This window comes from Artemia franciscana, chromosome 17, assembly GCF_032884065.1.
Source record: "Artemia franciscana chromosome 17, ASM3288406v1, whole genome shotgun sequence".
Lineage (NCBI taxonomy): Eukaryota > Metazoa > Arthropoda > Branchiopoda > Anostraca > Artemiidae > Artemia > Artemia franciscana.
Window position 1 is genome coordinate 11938447 of NC_088879.1, and position 24343 is coordinate 11962789.

Below are 24343 nucleotides of genomic sequence, written 5' to 3' on the forward strand. Positions count from 1 at the left end.
ATAAATATATAAAAGTCGTCAGCTCATTCTGATAGGTACCCATCATGATACTGAAAACAATGTATTGAACAAAGTAGTCGACGTCTTACATGAAAGCTTGCTGTCCCAGGCTTGTTTAGAGCCTCTATTAACCTGGAGTTATTGGGAGCTTCGTGTTTTCTAATTATAGACTGGATTAACACCTTTTTGTAGATTTGAGGAAGACATATAATGATCAGGGTGTCTATCAAGATCATAACCAAATCATAGCCATGGTGCCACGTACTGAGGGGGAGGGGGTCCTTTTTCAAAGCCCTAAAGCTTCAACAGATTTAAATAATACGAAAATTACGACATCGCTAACCTGAAAGACAGCTACCGTGTTCACATTTCATTTCGAGTAATGAACTGAGACATTTCGAACTGGGCTTGTTTTGGAAAACTTAACTTATATATAGAATTTCGATAGAATAGATATTAGAAATTTTGGTGATGCAGGATTTACTTATACAGGATCCAAGGGAAAAGTAGGGTACGTTTATTAGGTGACCTTTATTCCGAGGTTGGTGTGAATAAGGACATATGGGATTCTAGCTAAGGCTAATTCGGTTACAGAATGAAAATAGGAATGTTAATATACTACAATTTCGTAAGCAAAATAATGTAGTTTTAATTGAAGCTGTATATGTTCATAAAATAGCCAATAAATTAACGTGGTGCTTGCATGATTGTGAACCGAAGATTGGCAGAATTGATGGAGGACTGTTGAGTATATAGCTGTTAACTGATGTTATCAGCAAATATCATTATCTAGTTGCATTCAGAATTATTTAAAGCTAAAATTTTTGAAAGGTAACTGCTTAGTAGATAGTTTCGACGATGTCGACGATGTCGTTGAATTTCAAGTTTGTTCATACATGATCTAGTTTTGGTATCTTGAATATTTGAAATTGGGAAGGGGGGGAGGGCACGAGTGTATGAGACATCCAGACAATTTAATATAAAGATATTCTACTTATAATCTGAGAAACCAATTTCAGAAACTTTCCAGAAAACAATTTTCTCAAAGAAAAGTGAAGTGCTCTGTTAAACCAAAAATTGGCACAAATAAAGTCAAATAATCTTTTTGACTTCACAAAATGTGGTAGTCATTTTTAAGGCCCTTTTAAGGAACAAGTTTTTTTGATTATTTGTTTATGTTAATAATGATAGGAATTGTTACAGCATCTCCCCCTGTTTTTATTTGTTCGGGATTGTTTTTGTTTATCTGAAAAGAAATGAAAATAAATTGAAATAGCTTACTGGACATTTTTTGACCCTTCAATGGAAAAAAAAGGAGAAATAATCTTCCTACCGAAACGAACAGAAATTACAATAAATAACAGAGTCAAACTCAAAATGAGCAGAAATTAAAATGAGTAGGGCTGACAACTCCGATGCCTTCTCAAGACCACAACATAATTTTCACTTTACTTAAAAAAAAATCAACGTGGATTGTCTGTTTAATATACATACTGATATTTGCTACTTAAAGTATTAATAATATTTATTTTTTTTAAAGTCAAAAAAGCGAAAATTTTTATTGTATTTTGTTTTCAATAGGGTCAATCATAGGTAGCTCTGTTGCGCTGCTTATGATTGAGAGGAGATAGTCGGCCTGGACAACTCCCTTTGGGAAATAGGAAGCGGGCCCAATTTAGGGGCAAAGAGGGGGCTAGGAAAAGATGGGCCAAACAATTTAGAGAGGTTGTATTAGGCTGGGACATGTTAAGGAAATGATATAAGAACTAGTATGATAATTTTTGATAGTTTACTGTGAAGGAAGATCTATTTAGTTAGACGAAGTTAGACTTGGCATTGAAAGCGTTTGCAAATTAGAAACTCGCATGTACTGATCGCATTAAAAATGTTTTCATTGGATAGCATTATATTGAAGTGGAGGAGAGTGAATTTAGTAAAGAGGGTAAAGATGTACGACTTTAGCTGGCCCATCCTCAAACTTAAAAAAAGGACCATGTGTTGAATCTATTCGTTATGATTATACTGCAAACTATAAGACAGGGTTGTCAAGTTTATTAAACGATCAATTTATTCGGAATACCAATGCATGTTTATTAAGCAATATTTGTTAAAATACAACGGGACACTAACTGACTGACAATAACTGAATAACTGAATGTTCTTATTCCTCGCATTCCCATGATTCCAACGGATCTGCCTTTTCAATTTAAAAGATTGCAATTCCCAATTCGATTAGCATTTGCAATCACCATTAACAAAGCTCAAGGTCAATCATTAGAAAAATGTGGTATAGATCTTAATACTGATTGTTTTTCCCATGGACAATTGTACGTTGCATGTTCGAGGGTCGGTAAACCTGACAATCTATTTATATGCAGCGACAATTGGACAGCGAAGAATGATGTATATTCGCAAGTTTTACGCAGTTAATTTGTATGGAACCAAATGAAGCGGTTAATTATCCATCTGAATTTTTAAATTCCATAGATCCTTCAGGGTTTCCACCACACGTGCTACAACTAAAAATAGGCGTACCAATAATACTTTTAAGAAATATCAACCCACCAAAGCTTTGCAATGGCACGCGACTTGCCGTAAAAAAAAACAATGGAGAACCTAATAGAGGCCACAATCTTGACAGGGCCTTATGAGGGTGAGGCTGCTCTTATTCCTCGCATTCCCATGATTCCAACGGATCTGCTTTTTCAATTTAAAAGATTGCAATTCCCAATTCGATTAGCATTTGCAACCACCATCAACAAAGCTCAAGGGCAATCACTAGAAAAATGCGGTATAAATCTTAATACAGATTGCTTTACCAATGTACAATTGTATGTTGCATCTTTGAGGGTCGGTAAACCTGACAATCTATTTATACGCACAGACAATGGGACAGCGAAGACTGTTGTATATTCACAAGTTTTACGTAGTTAATTTGTATTGTATCTATCTATCTATCTATCTATATAAAAACGAGTTGTGTGTATGCATGTTTGTTTGTTTGTAAAAAGAGCGTTTGCATATGACGTCATTATTAGTACATACGGCTTTGTATATGGACAGACAATGGGAAAGCCAAGAATGTTGTATATTCGCAATTTTTACGTAGTTTGAAACACATATATAAATCTATCTATATTCACAGGTGGGACACAGGGACACAACTACAATGGCGCGTAACTAATATGGCGCGTAACGACTTACGCGCGCGGGGGGCTTGGGGGGGCGCGAAGCGCCCCACCAACTAAGTGTTGGGGTGGCGCGAAGCGCCACCCCAACAGCTAGTATATCTATATATATAAAAATAAGTTGTCTGTCTGTGGATCAGGTGACGTCATGTTTCTGTGTCGGCTGACGTCATGAAGTTAGTTGTCGTCATTTTTGCTATGACGGTGACGTCATTAAAGATATTTAAGACATATATGCTCACGTAGAAATCTATTAATGTTTAAGTTTAAAATGACTGATGAACTTACAATGGCAAAAGCCGATGAAGATGCTCAAAGAGTCTATGCCAAAAAACTTGCTGCTGATAGAGAAAGTCAGAAAAGAAAGCGTGCCGAGGAATCAAAAGAACAGCAAGGAAACAGGCTTGAGGCTAAAGAACGCAAAACCGCGCAGTTAGATGAAGATCCACCTGGACAGCGAGAGTCAAAACATATCAAAACTGAAAATGATAGCGATGATGATTGGGTTTGGGATTTTGACTTGGATAAGGTCATCAATGCCTACCAGATTTTAGTTAAAAAAACAAAGGTTCGGCGATATGTATTTCATAGTGAAGCTGAAAAATAAAGAAGAAAAAGAAAACTGAAAAAAGAAAAAATGTAAAAAACTAAAAAATACTAAAAAGAAAATACACTCAAAGAGAAATTAAAGACCGGGACACAAATGACGACCGGGACAGAGGGAATATAAATAACGACCAGGACACAGCTATTTAAGAATATCGTTCAAAGACAAATTTTTAATTGTAAGAAGACCGTTGAAAGAGAAATTTCTAATTGTAAAATGACTGAAGAACCTACAATGGCAACGGTACCATCATCGAAGTAGATAACCAGTGGGTTGTTCCATATTCCCAGCTTTTTTTTCGCTTTGCAAAAATGATTCTTTTGCAAAAAAACTGCTGTATACTGAAGTGCCTTCGTATTGCACGTGGAATACTAAAAATAAAGTATTTGAACGTCGAAAACAGGGTAAGTCAGTCGACGGCCAACCTACCATCTTCAAAGATACCACGATAGGAAGACTCTACACCGTTCACCCCAATCAACATGAATGCTTCTTTCTACGCCTGCTTTTGGTGAATGTACCCGGTCCGACATCCTTTGAGTATTTGAGAACTGTAAACGGTACTATACATGACACTTACCGTAGTGCATGCCAAGCTCTGAATTTATTGGAGAATGACCAACACTAGGATAACTGCATCAATGACGCGTGCGAAACGTCAACCTTAAGTCTAATTCGTGCATTGTTTGGCATCATTTTAACAACTTGCTCTCCATCAGCTCCTACAGATTTATGGGAAAAATATAAGTCAAAAATGTCCGAAGATATACTCCATCGAAAACAGTTAGAGACGTCAGATATGACTTTTGATTTTACATCAGAAATTTATAACTACACTTTAGTTATAATAGAAGATTTGTGCGTACGTATGGCAAACAAACCTCTTCAGGATTTGGGAATGCCTTCACCTAACCGTATCGCTGCTGTTTCGACATGTGTAGAATTGGATCGTGAACAAAGTTACAGTACGAGTGATCTATTGTCGTATGTACAAAATAACATTTCCAAGTTAACGTCGGAACAAAAAGACATTTATGATACGATAGACTCAATTTCAGGACGTATACAACTACCTGCTGATTTCTGTAATTTAGTGACGTCCAAAAATGAATTGATTTAAAAAGTATTTCCGAATATTCTAAAAAATTATAAAAATAATAAATGGCTAAGTGAAAGAGCGATTCTCGCACCCAAAAATATAGACGTCCACGAAATCAACAATATTGTTTTGACCAAGATTCGAGACCAGGCAGTCCTTTACAAGTCAGTCGACACAGTTTTGGAACCAAATGAAGCGGTTAATTATCCATCTGAATTTTGAAATTCCATAGATCTTTCAGGGTTTCCACCACACGTGCTACAACTAAAAATAGGCGTATTAATAATACTTTTATGAAATATCAACCCACCAAAGCTTTACAATGGCACGCGACTTGCCGTAAAAAAAACAATGGAAAACCTAATAGAGGCCACAATCTTGACAGGGCCTTTTGAGGGTGAGGCTGTTCTTATTCCTCTCATTCCCATGATTCCAACGGATCTGCCTTTTCAATTTAAAAGATTGCAATTCCCAATTCGATTAGCATTTGCAATCACCATTAACAAAGCTCAAGGTCAATCATTAGAAAAATGTGGTATAGATCTTAATACTGATTGTTTTTCCCATGGACAATTGTACGTTGCATGTTCGAGGGTCGGTAAACCTGACAATCTATTTATATGCAGCGACAATTGGACAGCGAAGAATGTTGTATATTCGCAAGTTTTACGCAGTTAATTTGTATTGTATCTATCTATCTATCTATCTATATAAAAACGAGTTGTGTGTATGCATGTTTGTTTGTTTGTAAAAAGAGCGTTTGCATATGACGTCATTATTAGTACATACGGCTTTGTATATGCACAGACAATGGGAAAGCCAAGAATGTTGTATATTCGCAATTTTTACGTAGTTTAACTCCTGCAGACGAAATGAATGCTTGCCTGAAAAATTCTAATGTCCGATTGCAAAACGATGACTCTGGTCAAACATTTTCAGATCAATTGCTGGCAATTGGAAACGGAAAGCTCCCAGTAGTGGGAAAGCCAAAATGTTGTATATTCGCAATTTTTACGTAGTTTGAAACACATATATAAATCTATCTATATTCACAGGTGGGACACAGGGACACAACTACAATGGCGCGTAACGAATTACGAGCGCGGGGGGGCGCGTAACGAATTACGAGCGCGGGGAGCGCGAAGCGCCACCCCAACAGCTAGTATATATATATCTTCTATATATATAAAAATAAGTTGTCTGTCTGTGTGTCTGTCTGTGGATCAGGTGACGTCATGTTTCTGTGTTGACTGACGTCATGAAATTAGTTGTCGTCATTTTTGCTTTGACGGTGACGTCATTCAAGATATTTAAGACATATGTTCACGTAGAAATCTATTAATGTTTAAGTTTACAATGATTGATGAACTTACCATGGCAAAAGCCGATGAAGATGCTCAAAGAGTCTATGCCAAAAAACTTGCTGCTGATAGAGAAAGTCAGAAAAGAAAGCGTGCCGAGGAATCAAAAGAACAGCAAGGAAACAGGCTTGAGGCTGATAGAGAAAGAAAGAACAGAAAGCGTGCCGAGGAATCAAAAGAACAGCAAGGAAACAGGCTTGAGGCTGATAGAGAAAAAAAGAACAGAAAGCGTGCCGAAGAACTACCAGAGCAACGCGGAAGCAGACTTGCTGCTAAAAGAGAAAGTGAAAAAAGAAGGCGTGCCGAGGAATTACAAGAACAGCAAGAAATCAGGCTTGCTGCTGATAGAGAAAGTAAGAAAAGAAAGCGTGCCGAGGAATCACAAGAACAGCAAGAAATCAGGCTTGCTGCTGATAGAGAAAGTAAGAAAAGAAAGCGTGCCGAGGAATCAGAGCAACCTGAAAGTTATCGCCTGGCATTCAGGTACAACCCAGTCGATGATTATAGCTTGAGTAGATGTGTTCAAATCGGGACAATGTCTAAAATTTGTCCCTATTGCAAGGCCTTGAAATTCAATGGTGAAACAATGGGAATGTGTTGCGCCTCAGGAAAAGTTAAACTTCCTCTATTGGCTGCACCACCAGAGCCATTGAAGACGAATGAATGCTTGCCTGAAAAATTCTAATTTATGGGCACACGTAAAAATATTAAAATTAACTACAAATATGCGTGTCCGATTGCAAAACGATGACTCTGGTCAAACAGTAGACTCAATTTCAGGACGTATACAACTACCTGCTGATTTCTGTAATTTAGTGACGTCCAAAAATGAATTGATTGAAAAAGTATTTCCGAATATTCTAAAAAATTATAAAAATAATAAATGGCTAAGTGAAAGAGCGATTCTCGCACCCAAAAATATAGACGTCCACGAAATCAACAATATTGTTTTGACCAAGATTCGAGACCAGGCAGTCCTTTACAAGTCAGTCGACACAGTTTTGGAACCAAATGAAGCGGTTAATTATCCATCTGAATTTTTAAATTCCATAGATCTTTCAGGGTTTCCACCACACGTGCTACAACTAAAAATAGGCGTACCAATAATACTTTTAAGAAATATAAACCCACCAAAGCTTTGCAATGGCACTCGACTTGCCGTAAGAAAAACAATGGAAAACCTAATAGAGGCCACAATCTTGACAGGGCCTTTTGAGGGTGAGGCTGTTCTTATTCCTCGCATTCCCATGATTCCAACGGATCTGCCTTTTCAATTTAAAAGATTGCAATTCCCAATTCGATTAGCATTTGCAATCACCATTAACAAAGCTCAAGGTCAATCATTAGAAAAATGTGGTATAGATCTTAATACTGATTGTTTTTCCCATGGACAATTGTACGTTGCATGTTCGAGGGTCGGTAAACCTGACAATCTATTTATATGCAGCGACAATTGGACAGCGAAGAATGTTGTATATTCGCAAGTTTTACGCAGTTAATTTGTATTGTATCTATCTATCTATCTATCTATATAAAAACGAGTTGTGTGTATGCATGTTTGTTTGTTTGTAAAAAGAGCGTTTGCATATGACGTCATTATTAGTACATACGGCTTTGTATATGCACAGACAATGGGAAAGCCAAGAATGTTGTATATTCGCAATTTTTACGTAGTTTAACTCCTGCAGACGAAATGAATGCTTGCCTAAAAAATTCTAATTTATGGGCACACGTAAAAATATTAAGATTAACTACAAATATGCGTGTCCGATTGCAAAACGATGACTCTGGTCAAACAGTAGACTCAATTTCAGGACGTATACAACTACCTGCTGATTTCTGTAATTTAGTGACGTCCGAAAATGAATTGATTGAAAAAGTATTTCCGAATATTCTAAAAAATTATAAAAATAATAAATGGCTAAGTGAAAGAGCGATTCTCGCACCCAAAAATATAGACGTCCACGAAATCAACAATATTGTTTTGACCAAGATTCGAGACCAGGCAGTCCTTTACAAGTCAGTCGACACAGTTTTGGAACCAAATGAAGCGGTTAATTATCCATCTGAATTTTTAAATTCCATAGATCTTTCAGGGTTTCCACCACACGTGCTACAACTAAAAATAGGCGTACCAATAATACTTTTAAGAAATATAAACCCACCAAAGCTTTGCAATGGCACTCGACTTGCCGTAAGAAAAACAATGGAAAACCTAATAGAGGCCACAATCTTGACAGGGCCTTTTGAGGGTGAGGCTGTTCTTATTCCTCGCATTCCCATGATTCCAACGGATCTGCCTTTTCAATTTAAAAGATTGCAATTCCCAATTCGATTAGCATTTGCAATCACCATTAACAAAGCTCAAGGTCAATCATTAGAAAAATGTGGTATAGATCTTAATACTGATTGTTTTTCCCATGGACAATTGTACGTTGCATGTTCGAGGGTCGGTAAACCTGACAATCTATTTATATGCAGCGACAATTGGACAGCGAAGAATGTTGTATATTCGCAAGTTTTACGCAGTTAATTTGTATTGTATCTATCTATCTATCTATCTATATAAAAACGAGTTGTGTGTATGCATGTTTGTTTGTTTGTAAAAAGAGCGTTTGCATATGATGTCATTATTAGTACATACGGCTTTGTATATGCAGAGACAATGGGAAAGCCAAGAATGTTGTATATTCGCAATTTTTACGTAGTTTAACTCCTGCAGACGAAATGAATGCTTGCCTAAAAAATTCTAATTTATGGGCACACGTAAAAATATTAAGATTAACTACAAATATGCGTGTCCGATTGCAAAACGATGACTCTGGTCAAACAGTAGACTCAATTTCAGGACGTATACAACTACCTGCTGATTTCTGTAATTTAGTGACGTCCAAAAATGAATTGATTGAAAAAGTATTTCCGAATATTCTAAAAAATTATAAAAATAATAAATGGCTAAGTGAAAGAGCGATTCTCGCACCCAAAAATATAGACGTCCACGAAATCAACAATATTGTTTTGACCAAGATTCGAGACCAGGCAGTCCTTTACAAGTCAGTCGACACAGTTTTGGAACCAAATGAAGCGGTTAATTATCCATCTGAATTTTTAAATTCCATAGATCCTTCAGGGTTTCCACCACACGTGCTACAACTAAAAATAGGCGTACCAATAATACTTTTAAGAAATATCGACCCACCAAAGCTTTGCAATGGCACGCGACTTGCCGTAAAAAAAAACAATGGAAAACCTAATAGAGGCCACAATCTTGACAGGGCCTTATGAGGGTGAGGCTGTTCTTATTCCTCGCATTCCCATGATTCCAACGGATCTGCTTTTTCAATTTAAAAGATTGCAATTCCCAATTCGATTAGTATTTGCAATCACCATTAACAAAGCTCAAGGTCAATCATTAGAAAAATGTGGTATAGATCTTAATACTGATTGTTTTTCCCATGGACAATTGTACGTTGCATGTTCGAGGGTCGGTAAACCTGACAATGTATTTATATGCAGCGACAATTGGACAGCGAAGAATGTTGTATATTCGCAAGTTTTACGCAGTTAATTTGTATTGTATCTATCTATCTATCTATCTATATAAAAACGAGTTGTGTGGATGCATGTTTGTTTGTTTGTAAAAAGAGCGTTTGCATATGACGTCATTATTAGTACATACGGCTTTGTATATGCACAGACAATGGGAAAGCCAAGAATGTTGTTTATTCGCAATTTTTACGTAGTTTGAAACACATATATAAATCTATCTATATTCACAGGTGGGACACAGGGACACAACTACAATGGCGCATAACTAATATGGCGCGTAACGACTTACGCGCGCGGGGGGGCTTGGGGGGTTGCGAAGCGCCCCTCCAACTAGGTGTTGGGGTGGCGCGAAGCGCCACCCCAACAGCTAGTATATATATATATATATATATATATATATATGTAAATTACGTTAAACCCCTTACCAAGCAAAGCTTCTTGGGCCGAATAACTTTTTTACGTTTGTAATAGTGTTTTAGTATTTATAAAATGATTGATTGATTCATATGAATTTTCTGCTTTATATTTGCAATAATCTGTCTTTATATATGCAAAATTAAATAAAAAAAACTAGTTTTTTTTTAACTGAAAGTAAGGAGCGACATTAAAAATTAAAACGAACAGAAATTACTCCGTATATGAAATGGGTTTTCCCCTCTGCAATTCCTCGCTCTTTACGCTGAGTTTTTAATTGTTTTAAAAAGTAGAATTGTGGCAAAGAGTCAAACTTTAGTGTAAAGAGCGAGAGATTGCGGAGGGGACAACCCATTTCATGTACGGAGTAATTTCTGTTCGTTTTAAGTTTTGATGTCGCTCCTTACTTTCAGTTAAAAAAACTAATTTTTTAATTTAATTTCTGAACGTTTTTGAGTTAATATTAAAATGAAATTTGCATATTAATTCTTTTTTTGGCTAAATGGCTTTCTCTTAGTTTTGATCAGACGATTTTGAGAAATAAGCGGTGGGGAAGGAGGCCTAGTTGCCCTCCAATTTTTCGGTTACTTAAAAAGGCAACTAGAACTTTTAATTTTTTAACGAACGTTTTTATTTGTAAAAAATATGCGTAACTTAAGAATTAACTTACGTAACAAACTTTTATATTCTTATATTTTTGATTATATATATGAGGGGGTTTGTCCCCTCGTTAATACCTCGCTCTTCACACTAAATCTTAAGTTTTGTCCCAATTCTTTAAGAATGACCCTCGAATCAGAAAGGCCGTAGAATAAATAGTTGAAATTATTAAAAATACTTTAGCATAAAGAGCGAAGTATTTATCTCCTCCTAAATACCTCGCTCTTTATGCTAAAGTATTTTTAGAACCCCTCATATGCGTAATAATCTTTGTTCGTTTTAAGTTTTAATGCTACTCCTTACTTTCAATTGTAAAAACTTTTTCATGTTTATAATTTCATTGTTTGTTTTTTTTTTAAAGTAGTAATGCTAGAAAATCCTGCGCCCTTTTCATTGAATTTCCCTTCCCCCATGAAATATTCCTCCAAGGAAAGATACTCCCAAATAGCCCCCTCCCCTCAACCCCGCACTCAAACCAAAAAAATCCCCCTGAAAACGTCGGTACACTTCCCAATAACCATTGGTCAAAGTTTGTAACTTGCAGCCCCTCCCCCAGGGACTGTGGGGGAGTAAGTCATCTCCAAAGAAATAGTTATTATGGTTTTCGACTATGCGGAACAAAATGGCTATCTCAAAATTTTGATCCGTTGATTTTGGGAAAAAATGAGCGTGGGAGGGGGCCTAGGTGCCCTCGAATTTTATTTGGTCACTTAAAAAGGGCACTAGAACTTTTCATTTCCGTTAGAATGAGCCCTCTTGCAACACTAGAACCACTTGGTCGATACGATGACCCCCTGGGAAAAAAAAACAAACAAACAAATAAACACGCACCCGTGATCTGTCTTCTGGCAAAAAATACGAAATTCCACATTTTTGTAGATTGGACCTTGAAATTTTTTTGAATTTTTTGAAATTTTGAAATTCATCCTATGACTTTTAGGGGGCGTTTCCCCCTATTTTCCAGAATAAGGCAAATTTTCTCAGGCTCGGAACTTTTGATGAAAAAGATTAAATTTGATGAAACTTATATATTTAAAATCATCATAAAAATTCGATTCTTTTGATATACCTTTTAGCATCGAAGTTCCTTTTTTTAGAGTTTCGTTTACTATTGAGCCGGGTCGCTCCTTACCACAGTTCGTCACCACGAACTGTTTGATAATAAAACGGATTAATCCTATGTATGGGTATAAAATTACAAGTTTGTAATTTTGTAAGTTTTGTGTGTGTTATTCCTGAAGTTTTACAGCTTCACTAATTCAACGTAAAAAATGATTTTAATGTCATTCGGTATTTGATTCAGGTTTATACATCTATCGAATTGTATTTTGAATTTGATTTATTTTTTGGATTGAAAAACTTGTCAAAAATTTGTTGAAAATCTTTGAAGAAATTGCAAGTTTGTAATGCAAGTTTTATGTGTGCTATTCTTGAAGTTTTACGGCTTCACTAATTCAACGTAAAAAATTTATTTTAATGTCATTCGGTATTTGATTCAGGTTTATACATCTATCGAATTGCATTTTTGAATTTGTTTTATTTTTTGGATTGAAAAACATGTCAAATTTTGTTGAAAAACATGTCAAATGGTACGAATACCTAAATGGATTGCTACCCGTAAGGTCTTGAAAATGTTAATTAAAAAAGAGAATAAAACTGCCCGCCCCCGTTCAATTTAGAATAATTCATCCCCCCGTCCTACATTTCTATGTTTCCGTGATTGACCCATCTCCGTAGAATTATATTCTAAATATGTCAGTTGTTTACCCGAACTATTCTTGGTCCCAACAATTGGTCTAGTGCCATACTCTTCTTTTTCTTCTAGAGAGATTTTACTTTGTGACATTACAAACAGAAATATGCCCCAAGTCCACTGCCAATACACATTATTTTTCAATTGATGAACAGCTGTTGTATTTGAATTTTTACGCTGATTTTGGGCCATTAAATTTGGCAATGCTCCAGCGCTACTGCCAAAAAGTAGTACGAAAACTTCAAAGTGCAAACTTAATGAAGAAAAGGATTGTACATTACACAACAATGAACCCCCAAAAGAGAGCCAATGCCGCTTACCTTGTTGGAGCATATCTTGTAAGTTGTTTTGTTTATTTGTTTATGTTGATGATGATAGTGATTGCTACAGCATCCTCTCCCCAATTTTATTTGTTTGGGTCTGTTTTAGTTTATATGAAAAGAGATTAAAATAAATTTGGAAAGGTTACTGGGTCTTTTTGGACACTTAAATGAAAAAAAGGAGGAAAATCTTCCGGCAAGACCTTAGCTGGTTTTCTTAAGCATTGAAATGCATTCTAATCACGTGTCCAAAAATTCAAAATATTTAAGAAGCAAGGAAGAAAACGGGAAAAATAAGAAGGAATTGGAAGCGTGGAGAAAAATAGGTAATCTGATGCTCAAATGTCCTATTCTCGACTGGGATCACTTTTATTAAATTTGTTAGACGAGTTCTGATTAATTTTTCTTTACCCTTTTGGCTCTGATATAATCAAGTATTATCAGAGACAATCATTTAGCTATACTCCGAAACCGCAACATACCCTTTGAACATACAGTTTTAAAAACTTCGATAGGGTGACAACTTCATCATTTAACCGATAGTGAAGAAACAAGCACAAACGAGAATGTAAAAGAATGAGATAGTTTCGTAATAATTAATAAAATATTATCTATGGTATTTTGATCCTGAAAAGTTAGGAACAGCTTTATAATACCAACTAGATTATATAAAATATTGTTCCGAGTTTTCATCCGTCACGAGGTCTACGATTGAAAAGGATAAAGTTCAATTGGCTGCAAAATCAATTCAGTCCCTTCTTTCGATACTATTTTGTTGTTGTTTTTTCAACGCTGAGGAATAGCCTTTGATCATGTGGTTACTGATCGATAGCGAAAAAACAAAACCAGTGTTGGTCTCGCAACACTTTAGTTGCTGAAGCCGGACAAAGGTTGCCACAACACTTCACGTTGCCCGGGCATCTTAGGTCTAGTCTCTTCTTAAAGTCCGGCTTGAAAGCCTGATTCTGCAATTCTGAAAATCCTGCCTATCCAATACGGGCCACCGAAAACTACTACCCGAACCAGCCCCTCGCAATAGTCGAACTCGGTTACAAAATAAACTCCTATACACTAAAGTACGAATAAATCGTTACGCCAACTCATTTGTGCCTTTCATCATATTGATTTTCAATGCTGAGCCGTAGTGTGTGATTTTGCTTTAAATGTAAGAATTTGTAAAAAACTGATTTTAGCTACAAATTTACTCCCTAAAAATGTGCATTTGTGCAATTATAGCGAATATTATTCCCTCTATTCAGGAATTCCTATAATTCTCAAAATTTCAAAAATTCTCAAAAGTGACTGGAAGCTTCTCTTCTTCCCCTAACAAGATTCCGGGGTAACAAGATTCAAGATTCATTTATTTTTAACAGCTTTCATAGCATTAACAAAAGTCTCAACTTATTGCGCTATCTCTTATAACTCAGGAAAAAAGTAAAAAAACAACAACAAATAACAAAACATGATTAATGACATTTGTATAAAACGGAATAAAAAAGTTGATGAAACGATTCGTTCTGTATCTTATTGGCTCGAACTTGTTGGTACGTACTGGCCTTGGAGACAATAAGAGGTGACAACAACGTACTGTGTTTTTCACTAGCGAGGAGCGACTGTACAAATTACCCATGCGATGGAATCTCCGTTCTTTCAGCGTTTGTATTTTCAACGTCGCAACTGGATTTGCATACGTGCCATTTTAGGGACCCAGTATGATTTTTTTGTCGCCCGGTTTTGAACAGCCTCAAGATCGTCATTTAAGTAATCTTTCTGAGATTGGAAGGCAGGAAATTCGAGAAACTATATTTTTTCTTAATTCACCCGCATAAGTACAGAAGAAGGAATGCAGAGAAATGCATATGCAGTGGAGGAATTTAGAAAATTTGAAATATACCACAGTGATTGGATTAATAGGATTCCTTGGAAAGGCGCAGAGAATCGCTCCTCCCCTAGGATTTGCCAAAATATTTTTCCTCCTCGGTCTAGCCAAAAGAACCCTCCCGCCCAAAAGGAAAAATACCTCCAATATCCTTAAACAAATGTTGGTCCTTTCAACTGGGCTTATGCTCATATTTGGGCTGTCTTCAAGACTCTTTAATGGTCCTTGAGAGGGTTTTAGTTATTTCAACAGATCTGAGATATGCCCGTGTTTTCCCTGGCATGGTGTTTTTTTTTTTTTTTTTTTTTTTTTTTTAAATACAAAATTTACTCACAGTTTTGACACATCTACTGAGTAGTTTTCTGAGTATGCTGCTTAGGTATTATCAAACGGTTTTCAGCTATTTCACCAATCACCGAAGACTCCATGGAACGCCAAATGGGAATGCTACTCAGCTCCTTGGTCACGACCTCTTGAACGGTCTGAACCAAACCGTCGCACATCCCTTTTATGACCCTTTCCTATTGGGAGAAGAGAAGAAAGTTTGAATGATCAGTATTCACAGTCTGAACAGGTGGTGCAAACCCTCTGTGAAACATTTATTTGTGGTCTTCGAAGTTATTTATTTCTAGGTAGAAAAGATGATTTATGCCAATTTTGTTTTTGATATTCTCATGTGGGCAAGGTGAGGTATGGGTATGTCATTGAGCGCTTCGGTGCTTTATCATGGGGTTGTAGCCAAAAAGCCACATCTCGTATCCAGCAATACCGTTGTTGACAAATTTAAATTTCTACGAACACAACCAAGAAGTGTTTGATAAATTACACGACCTCATCGTTTTTTTTTTGCATCGATTAGTACCTCGATGTACATTGAATCAACTGTCTGTGAAGGTCCGGAGACGACTGATGATTTTGTGCATCGGTTAGTACCTTGATGTACACTGAATTGACTCTCTGTGAAGGTCTGAAGACGACTGATGATTTTGTGCATCGGTTTGTACAACAAGTCGACTGTCTGTGAAGGTCTGGAGACGACTGATGATTTTGTGCATCGGCTTATACCTCGATATACACTGAATTGGCTGTCTGTGAAGGTCTGGAGGCGACTGATGACTGGTGCGTCCCGTACCAACGCACCACACAACAAGTGAAGTAGTAGCGGTTAATTTCACCACTTTTTGGCAGGAAAAATCAGTCCTACTACTTTATGACAAACTCTGTATATCGAAATTCTTGACTTATTTTGAATTACTTGGTCTGATGTATGAGCTAACGTTCCCACGCTTAGTGTTCTCTAATCCAGATCTGGGGTTTTTACTAGTCGTTTCGATTTTATTTATGTTTTTTTCAGGTTCTGCTTTATATTCTTAGCCAACTTCTTGTTTTTTAAAATCTTCTATTTTCAATGGAAACTTGCTTTGAACTGCACTCTTTATTGTTAACTTTTACATTAGTTTATATAACCGATTTGTTTAGGACATGTCTTTTATTGCGTTAATCGTCATCAATGACGTATTTAAAGGCTAAACTTCTTTTTGAATCAGTGCGGTAACCCGCACCAAAGAATGTGGGCATAAAACGTTGCCTTCCGTATGAGTTCGCTAATTGACGTACCTGACACATTATGGAGCTAAATGTCTGAGCTACTTGCTTTTTTAGATCAACGATTGTACTTTTTGGTCGTCCATCTGGGGCCAAAGGAGAGGCCAATCGTCGATAAATAACAGTTCGCATAGAAATAAATCCTTTTATTAGACAGAGAAAAAAATTATCAAAGATTAAACTGGATATTCCGGTCACATATACTGTGATGGTCGTCAGCAGAAATGCTGCTGCGGATCGTCCCTGAATGGGGTAGGAAAAGATCAAAAAGGAAGGTTTAAAGGAAATGGGAACTTCATGGGAGGAGGTGAAGATTGAAGCCTTGGATAGATTGGGACGGAGAAGAAGCGTGCGCAGCTGTGTTGGCCTCAGTTGACCTGGTTTTGCAGTGAGTGATTAATGGTAGGAGTTGGTAATATGTATAAGTGAAGCGGTATAAGCTTTTTTTAACTAACATTATTATCAAGCAGTAGTATTTGAAGAGGTTTTACGTGACGGGCCACCCCTCCACTTATTTTCAAGCATTTTCTGTTGGATGTGCGTATACGTCGTATATTTTTCACATCAAATTTTGACAGAAGTGTTCAAATCGGTATTCAATCGGTATTCAAATCGGTTCCGCTGAGCATCCCTTTGTTATATTTTAGTCAGAGGACCCATTTATATCTCAAAGTTTTTTTTCCCTTAGTTCAGCCCTTATAAATAATTTCTGAGACCGCACCTGCTAACCATGACAAAACGAAAAAATAAAACATAAACAAGAGAGAAACGAAGATAATACAAGCCAGTGAAAAACGTAGATTAAAATACACATATTTCGGTCAAGACCTCCACTTGACCGTCCTCAGTGTACAATATTAAAAAGAAAAAATACTGATAAAAATCCAAAGACAAAAAAAAATAACCTAAAACAAACACGAAAACTAAAATATAAAGACCCTCTCAAAGTAACGATGAATGGGTAACTGAATAAAAATACAATACTCAATGGCAATTCAATTTTGCAATTCATGCAGAGCATTTTTAAAAGCCAATCGCTTTTCAGGAAAGATACTATCACAGATTCTGTTAGGTTGTAAAATATGATTTTGTTGATTTATGTAAGAAGAGGGTTCCCTGTTCTTGCGATTGTTTCTATGTTGGAAGAACCCACCAGCAGTTATGGGAGAGGTCGTCGGAACACAGGTTCTCACTCGACAAAGCTATAGGACTACTCCAAAGGCCCGAAACTTTTCATTCCTCCTTGGCTCAGCATGTCTATGACAATCCACGCCATTTCATTTTATTTGACAACACCTCTATTATTCCCCCCGTTCAAGGTCTCATGCAAATTTCCCGGGATTCTTAAGTAAAGCTCATGTCTTGAGTTGAAAAATCGTGACTTCTTTTTATGAAAAATTGAAAAAGTGCCAGGTTGCTAAAACATAGGGTCTGATATATCACTACTCCACCATTCACCTTGGCTTTTCCCTTGAATTCTGTATGATGAACTTCCTTTTAAAGGAATCAACAGAAGGGTTTTCAGGGATCCCTCGCTAGACCATTCTATGTGGTAGTACAGTGACTTACGCTTTTATTTAAGTTTGGGATGTCTCCCCTTACAAGTAATCCTACCATACTCTGTTTTTGCATGTTTGTCATATTGGCTTTCCAAACGGAGGTACAAGCAGAGATCCCGTCGAACTAAGGGTAGTGGACATACTTTTAGATAACAGCCATTACCATAGGATCTGATTTGTCACTGAGGGGCTGTCAAGTTACCCAATCGGTGCCACGTTTGCATTGGTGTATATGTGAGTTTGATGATACTACTCTGAGCCCCAGCTTTTACTGGATACTCGCTTGAAAAAAAAAACCGTCCAGGACTACATGGAGAGTATGGTTTCTTAGAAAATTCCATAGCACCTCAACTAGGCGGCCACAAATTCTATACCCTCGTGGAGTTTTTTCAACGCGATCTTTTGCCATGCTTTATCGAAGACTTGCAATATCAAAAGCAACCATCCTAATATCCTCGAGTCAGATGTTCAATCCACTCCCAATGCTGGTTATTCAGGCAGTCGAGTGTCGATTGTATCTGATGGAACCCATATTGTTTAGTTTATTAATTAATCTCTAATTCATCATAGATCTCTCTCTTCAGAGAGAGAGAGAGAGAGCCCTCTCTCTGAAGTGTATTCACCTTGTCGTTCTAGATTTGTTCGATATGCTAGCCTGGAGGTGTGTAACACCATGATAAAGCAAATAGAGCAATGGGGTTGTAGTGGTGAAATGTTAAATAATATTCCACAGAAACTTATCAAAGAACTTTTTGGGGCTTTGGTAAAGGACATGCCAGCCCCGTAAATGTTTTTCGCTGATAATTGAACTAACTCCTAATTGAAATCTCAAAAATTATTTCGAAAAAGACCTTCTCAAAAAAGCTTGTAGCGTTTCAGTTTAAAGTATTTCCCATATGTCCGTTACGCACATATATCCATAAAGAACATCCTACATAAGGGGCTTGTATAATGCCATCACTATATTGATGATCCTGTGTCTTTAGTGCTGATCTCATATTTTTCTTGTCCAATTGAAGGTGGTTGAACTTTTAAGTCAATTAAATGAAAAAAAAAGTTTTTTTTAAATGAAAGTAAGGAGCGACATTAAAACTTAAAACGAACAGAAATTACTCCGTATATGAAAGGGGCTTTTCCTCCTCGACACCCCGCTCTTTACGCTAAAGTTTTTTATTGTTTTAAAAAGTAGAGTTGCGAGAAAGAATCAAACTTTAGCGCAAGGAGCGGGGTGTCGAGGAGCAAAAGCCCCTTTCATATACGGAGTAATTTCTGTTCGTTTTAAGTTTTAATGTCGCTCCTTACTTTCATTTAAAAAAACTTGTTTTTTTCATTTAATTTCTGAAAGTTTTTGAATTAATGCATGTGTGATTTTGGCTCTCCGTACATAAATTATTAAAATGAAATTTGCATATTAATTCTTTTTTTGGCTAAATGGCTTTCTCTTAGTTTTGATCAGACGATTTTGAGAAATAAGGGGTGGAGAAGGAGGCCTAGCTGCCCTCCAATTTTTCCATTACTTAAAAAGGCAACTAGATCTTTTAATTTTTAACGAACGTTTTTATTAGTAAAAAAAATACGTTACTTAAGAATTAACTTACGTAAAAAAACTTTTATATTCTTATATTTTTGATTATATATATGAGGGGGTTGGTCCCCTCGTTAATACCTCGCTCTTCACACTAAATCTTGTTTTATCCCAATTCTTTAAGAATGACCCCTGAATCAGAAAGGCCGTAGAATAAATAGTTGAAATTATTTAAAAACTTTTTAGCATAAAGAGCGAAGTATTTATCTCCTCCTAAATACCTCGCTCTTTATGCTAATGTATTTTTAGAACCCCTCATATGCGTAATAATCTCTGTTCGTTTTAAGTTTTAATGCTTCTCCTTACTTTCAATTGAAAAAACTTTTTCATGTTTATATTTCCATTGTTTTTTTTATAGTAATGCTAGAAAGTCCTGCGCCCTTTCCATTGAATTTCTCTTCCCCCATGAAATATTCCTCCAAGGAAAGATCCTCCCATATAGCCCCCTCCCCTGAACCTCACACCTAAACCAAAAAAATCCCCCTGATAACGTCGGTACACTTCCCAGTAACCATTACTGTATGTAAACATTGGTCAAAGTTCCCCTCCTCCAGGGACTGTGGGGGGTAAGTCATCCCCAAAGACATAGTTATTATGGTTTTCGACTATGCGGAACAAAATGGCTATCTCAAAATTTTGATTCGTTGACTTTGGGAAAAAAATGAGCGTGGGAGGGTGCCTAGGTGCCCTCCAATTTTTTTGGTCACTTAAAAAGGGCACTAGAACTTTTCATTTCCGTTAGGATGAGCCCTCTTGCAACACTCTAGGACCACTTGGTCGATACGATGACCCCTGGGAAAAAAAAAACAACAAAAAAACAAATAAACACGCACCCGTGATTTGTCTTCTGGCAAAAAATACGAAATTCCACATTTTTGTAGATTGGACCTTGAAATTTTTTCTATCGTGTTCTCTGATACGCTGAATGCGATGGTGTAATTTTCGTTAAGATCCTATGACTTTTAGGGAGTGTTACCCCCTATTTTCCAAAATAAGGCAAATTTTCTCAGGCTCGTTACTTTTGATGGCAAAGACTAAATTTGATGAAACTTATATATTTAAAATCAGCATAAAAATCCGATTCTTTTGATATATCTTTTAGCATCAAAATTCCGTTTTTTAGAGTTTCGTTTACTATTGAGCCAGGTCGCTCCTTACTACAGTTCGTTACCACGAACTGTTTGATTATTTTGTCCGAAAATTTTTAGGGGGGGGATTGAAATTTTAAAAAGGTCTTAGTTTTTTAAGATAAAAATAAAAATTATGATGGAAACTAAATTAAACATTTATATCAAAATCCTGATTTTCTAGTCAGAAAAAATGATTTTAGATAAAACCTGATAATGAGGTTATGTGTCACAAACTCTGCTCTGCTTTCCGTTTGCTTGAGCTATGATTTTTTTCTAATTATTTGTATTTAAAATATATTAATAAAAGAAAGATAAGATTTATTGCTTTTAGGTGATATACTTAAAGAAAACTGCTGAAGAAGCTCACTCACTACTGACTGCGGGCTCAGGACCTCAATATGTACCCTTCAGGTAAGATAAATTATGGTGAGCGATTTTAGTTTTTACTTCTTTTTTCATTTTTTAAGATGCATCAGGAAAATTTGCACGCAAGCTTTGTAAGTAAGCTTTACAGACGTAGTCTTCTGCTTCGCTTAAGCTGAAGCTCAGGCCTTTGTGAATGGCCAACCAAATTGCAAGGCATTCCGCGCAAGTTTTTAGGTGAGACTCTCACCTTGCGGCCCTTAAGAATGGCCACCCAAATTGCAAAGCATGCTTGACAAGTGTTTGGTGAGACTCTAACCTTGCGGCCCTTGAGTATGGCTACTGCAGGGTGTACCCCAAAGTTGGCTACCCTCTGTTTGGTTAGAGCCTCTCATCGTGCTCTAGTGGCGTTTTGGGCTATTAGATTTTGAGAATGACTGCACACTTCACAGGTGGTAGCTAAGGCGAATAAAAGAATGAAAAGGCAAGTATACACAGACTATAAATTTACACTTTATATTTTAATCTGCCTATGTCGGGGAGGGGAAGATGTTCTGTGGTTCAAAACGATTCTAATGACTAAATTTTCTTGGAAAGAATGTTCCGCATATTGTTTGTCTGGAGACATGGGTAAATACCGCTTCAATTTATGCTGCTTGGGCACACGTAAAATTCAACCAACACGTTTTCTCAGCCAGTAAACCCAACCAACTGAATTCAAGCTGAAGCTTGAGGGCGTGCGCACCTAGTTCCTTTTTTTGCACTGAAAACAAAAATGAGGATCGGACTCACGGTCGTGAAATATTTTACAGATTTAATAGGTATTTTTATTCAATAGGTTTAATAGGTTGCATATTTCGAGATGGAGGAAGAATTTTAGGAGGCAGAGGACGTGGGGCCAGAGGCAATAGCAGTGTACACCTAATATAAATAACCTAATTGCTGTGGAAACAAACGAGGGCACTCTTTTTTCAACCAGGAAACAATTATGATTTACTCCTATCCGTCGCTATCCTGTGTCAGTTTTCCCCAAACTGTAGCCAGTAGTAGTTTCATCCTTATAGGTAAAAATGTTAGAACTGAACAAACAGACTGATTAAGTGATGACCAATGACGATGGTAAAAATGATGTAACATTTTAGCTGCTCCTATAATGAAGAAACTGATAAGTGATGATAAATGATAATAAAAATGACGCTTCAGCTTTTCCTAGACGGAAGAAAATGATAAGAGTAGAATCTTTGATGACCCACCATGGATTTAATCTAGTCTGAATCCGCACGGCTAGCACCACTGGTGCTAGCACGGCTAGCACCACTGGTGGTGCAGAACGATAAAAATCAAAACAAGCTTAACTATTCATTATGATCCGGATTTTAATCAAACGTTTATCCTTTTGGGTATAACTTGAAATTTATAAAAGTTAGTAAATAATTCGTTAGACTGCACTGGGTATGCGTGACAGAAAAAATATGAAGCATTAAAATCGAATATATTTCCAGCTAATGAAGAAAGAAAGGATGACTGCAGATATTTCGGTCGAGGATGTCTCTCGACGGTCCTCATTGCACAAAATTTAATAAAGAGTAAAAAGATACAGATAGTAAAGAGTATAAAAATCAAGAGTAAAATAAAGACTAAAACGAATATAAAGAGCATAAGAATGTAAGAGTAAAAATATAAAGAGTTTTATAAAACACTATCATTTTAGTTTGCCTGTTGGCTCAATTTTTGTTTTTAGGGTTGTGTTTATTTATTACAAATTAGTTCGGGCTAAGCTTAGTATTCATTTTTGTTCATTGAAAATTGGTGATGGAACAACATACTTCTGACCATTAGTGTAGTAATTTAAAGACGTTATGCGACATTTCTCATTGATGCTGGTTTACAGTACAACCTGGTAAAGCAAGTAAACACTATTGATTGGTTTAATTCAGTTACTCTTCATATTTGGTTACCGAGACGTTTAAAATTTCCCATTTTTAAAAAATTCTTTATATTCTCTTATCCCTCTTATTTGCCTGTAACCCTTTTTCGACGATCCTTTTTGGTTATCAAAGTGCTTAAAATTTTGGTTCTTCCTATCTTCCTACTCCTATTTGGTTATCAAGATGTTTAAAATTTCTGCTTTTTCCAAAATCTGTTATGTCCTTTTTTCTCTTATTCAGGTATCCTATGTGGTCATCAAGATGTTTAAAAAATTACCTTTCCCAAAATTTGTTATATTCTCTCACCTCTCTTATTTGAGTTTCCTCCTATTATGACATTGATTACCTTAGACCTTAGTTCCTCCAGAGCCATCGGTGGCGCATAGGGCGTCGACAAAGCCTCTCCATTCGTCTCGCATTGGTGCTGCAGCGATGACGTCTTCCCATTCAGGTATTAGTGAGGTGCCGGCCGTCCTCAGATCTCGGTCATGTGTTCGTCTCAATGTATTTTTGGGGCGGCCTCTCTTTCTTCTACCGTCTGGCTTCCATTCATAGGTTGTTCGAGGAAGGCGGCTCTCTTCCATACGAAGAACATGTCCCAGGTATGTCCACCGCCTTCTTTTCAGCAACTCAATGACTGGAGGTTGACCTGTTTTTCTGCGTATTTCTGCATTTGTAATTTTTTGTTGCCAACTTGTATTCAACATTCTTCTGAGGCTCATATTTTCAAATGCAAGGATCCTTTTTTCAAGCTGGGTGTTTATTTTCCAACATTCACTTGCGTAAAGGAGAATTGAGAGTACATTGCTATTGAAGAGTCGAAGCTTCAGTCGCATTGAATATTTATTACTTCTCCAAATAGGCTTCAATCTATTGAAGGCACCTGTAGCTTGTCCAATTCTACGTTTAATCTCGGTCGAGATCTCTCCATCACAATCAATCCAGCTACCCAGGTACTTGAACTCCTGGACTTGTTCTAGATCTTTGTTTTTGCAATGGAGAACAAGTGGCGAGGTTGTGATGGCCATGCTCTTCGATTTGTCAATGTTTCGAGAAGGACAACGTCGTCCGCGAAGTCCAGATCAAACAGTTGTTTGTTGCTTACTTTTACCCCGTAGCCCGATGCGAATCTCAGGGCATAATCCATTATAATTATAAAGAGCATGGGGGATACATTTACAATTTTTTGTCTTTTCCAAAATTCCTTATGTCCTCATTTCTCTCTTATTTGGGTATCCTTCTATTACGAAATTCAAATATTTAACATTTCCCGCCTTTTCAAAAATTCGTTTTATCCTCTTTTCTCTCTTATTTGGGTATTTGGTTACCAAGATGTTTAAAAT

The 24343-nt window shown here is 36.7% G+C and overlaps 1 protein-coding gene across 2 annotated transcripts in view; it reads left to right on the forward strand.

Annotated features, from left to right (window-relative positions):
- LOC136037856 (dual specificity protein phosphatase CDC14A-like) overlaps nucleotides 1-24343 on the forward strand; it is a 51934-nt gene that overhangs the window by 21948 nt on the left and 5643 nt on the right. For both annotated transcript variants that reach the window (XM_065720703.1, XM_065720705.1), the window contains exons 3-4: nucleotides 12704-12969; nucleotides 21041-21120. In XM_065720703.1, the coding sequence (XP_065576775.1) occupies nucleotides 12704-12969; nucleotides 21041-21120 (346 nt within the window). The remainder of the gene's footprint in view (nucleotides 1-12703; nucleotides 12970-21040; nucleotides 21121-24343) is intronic.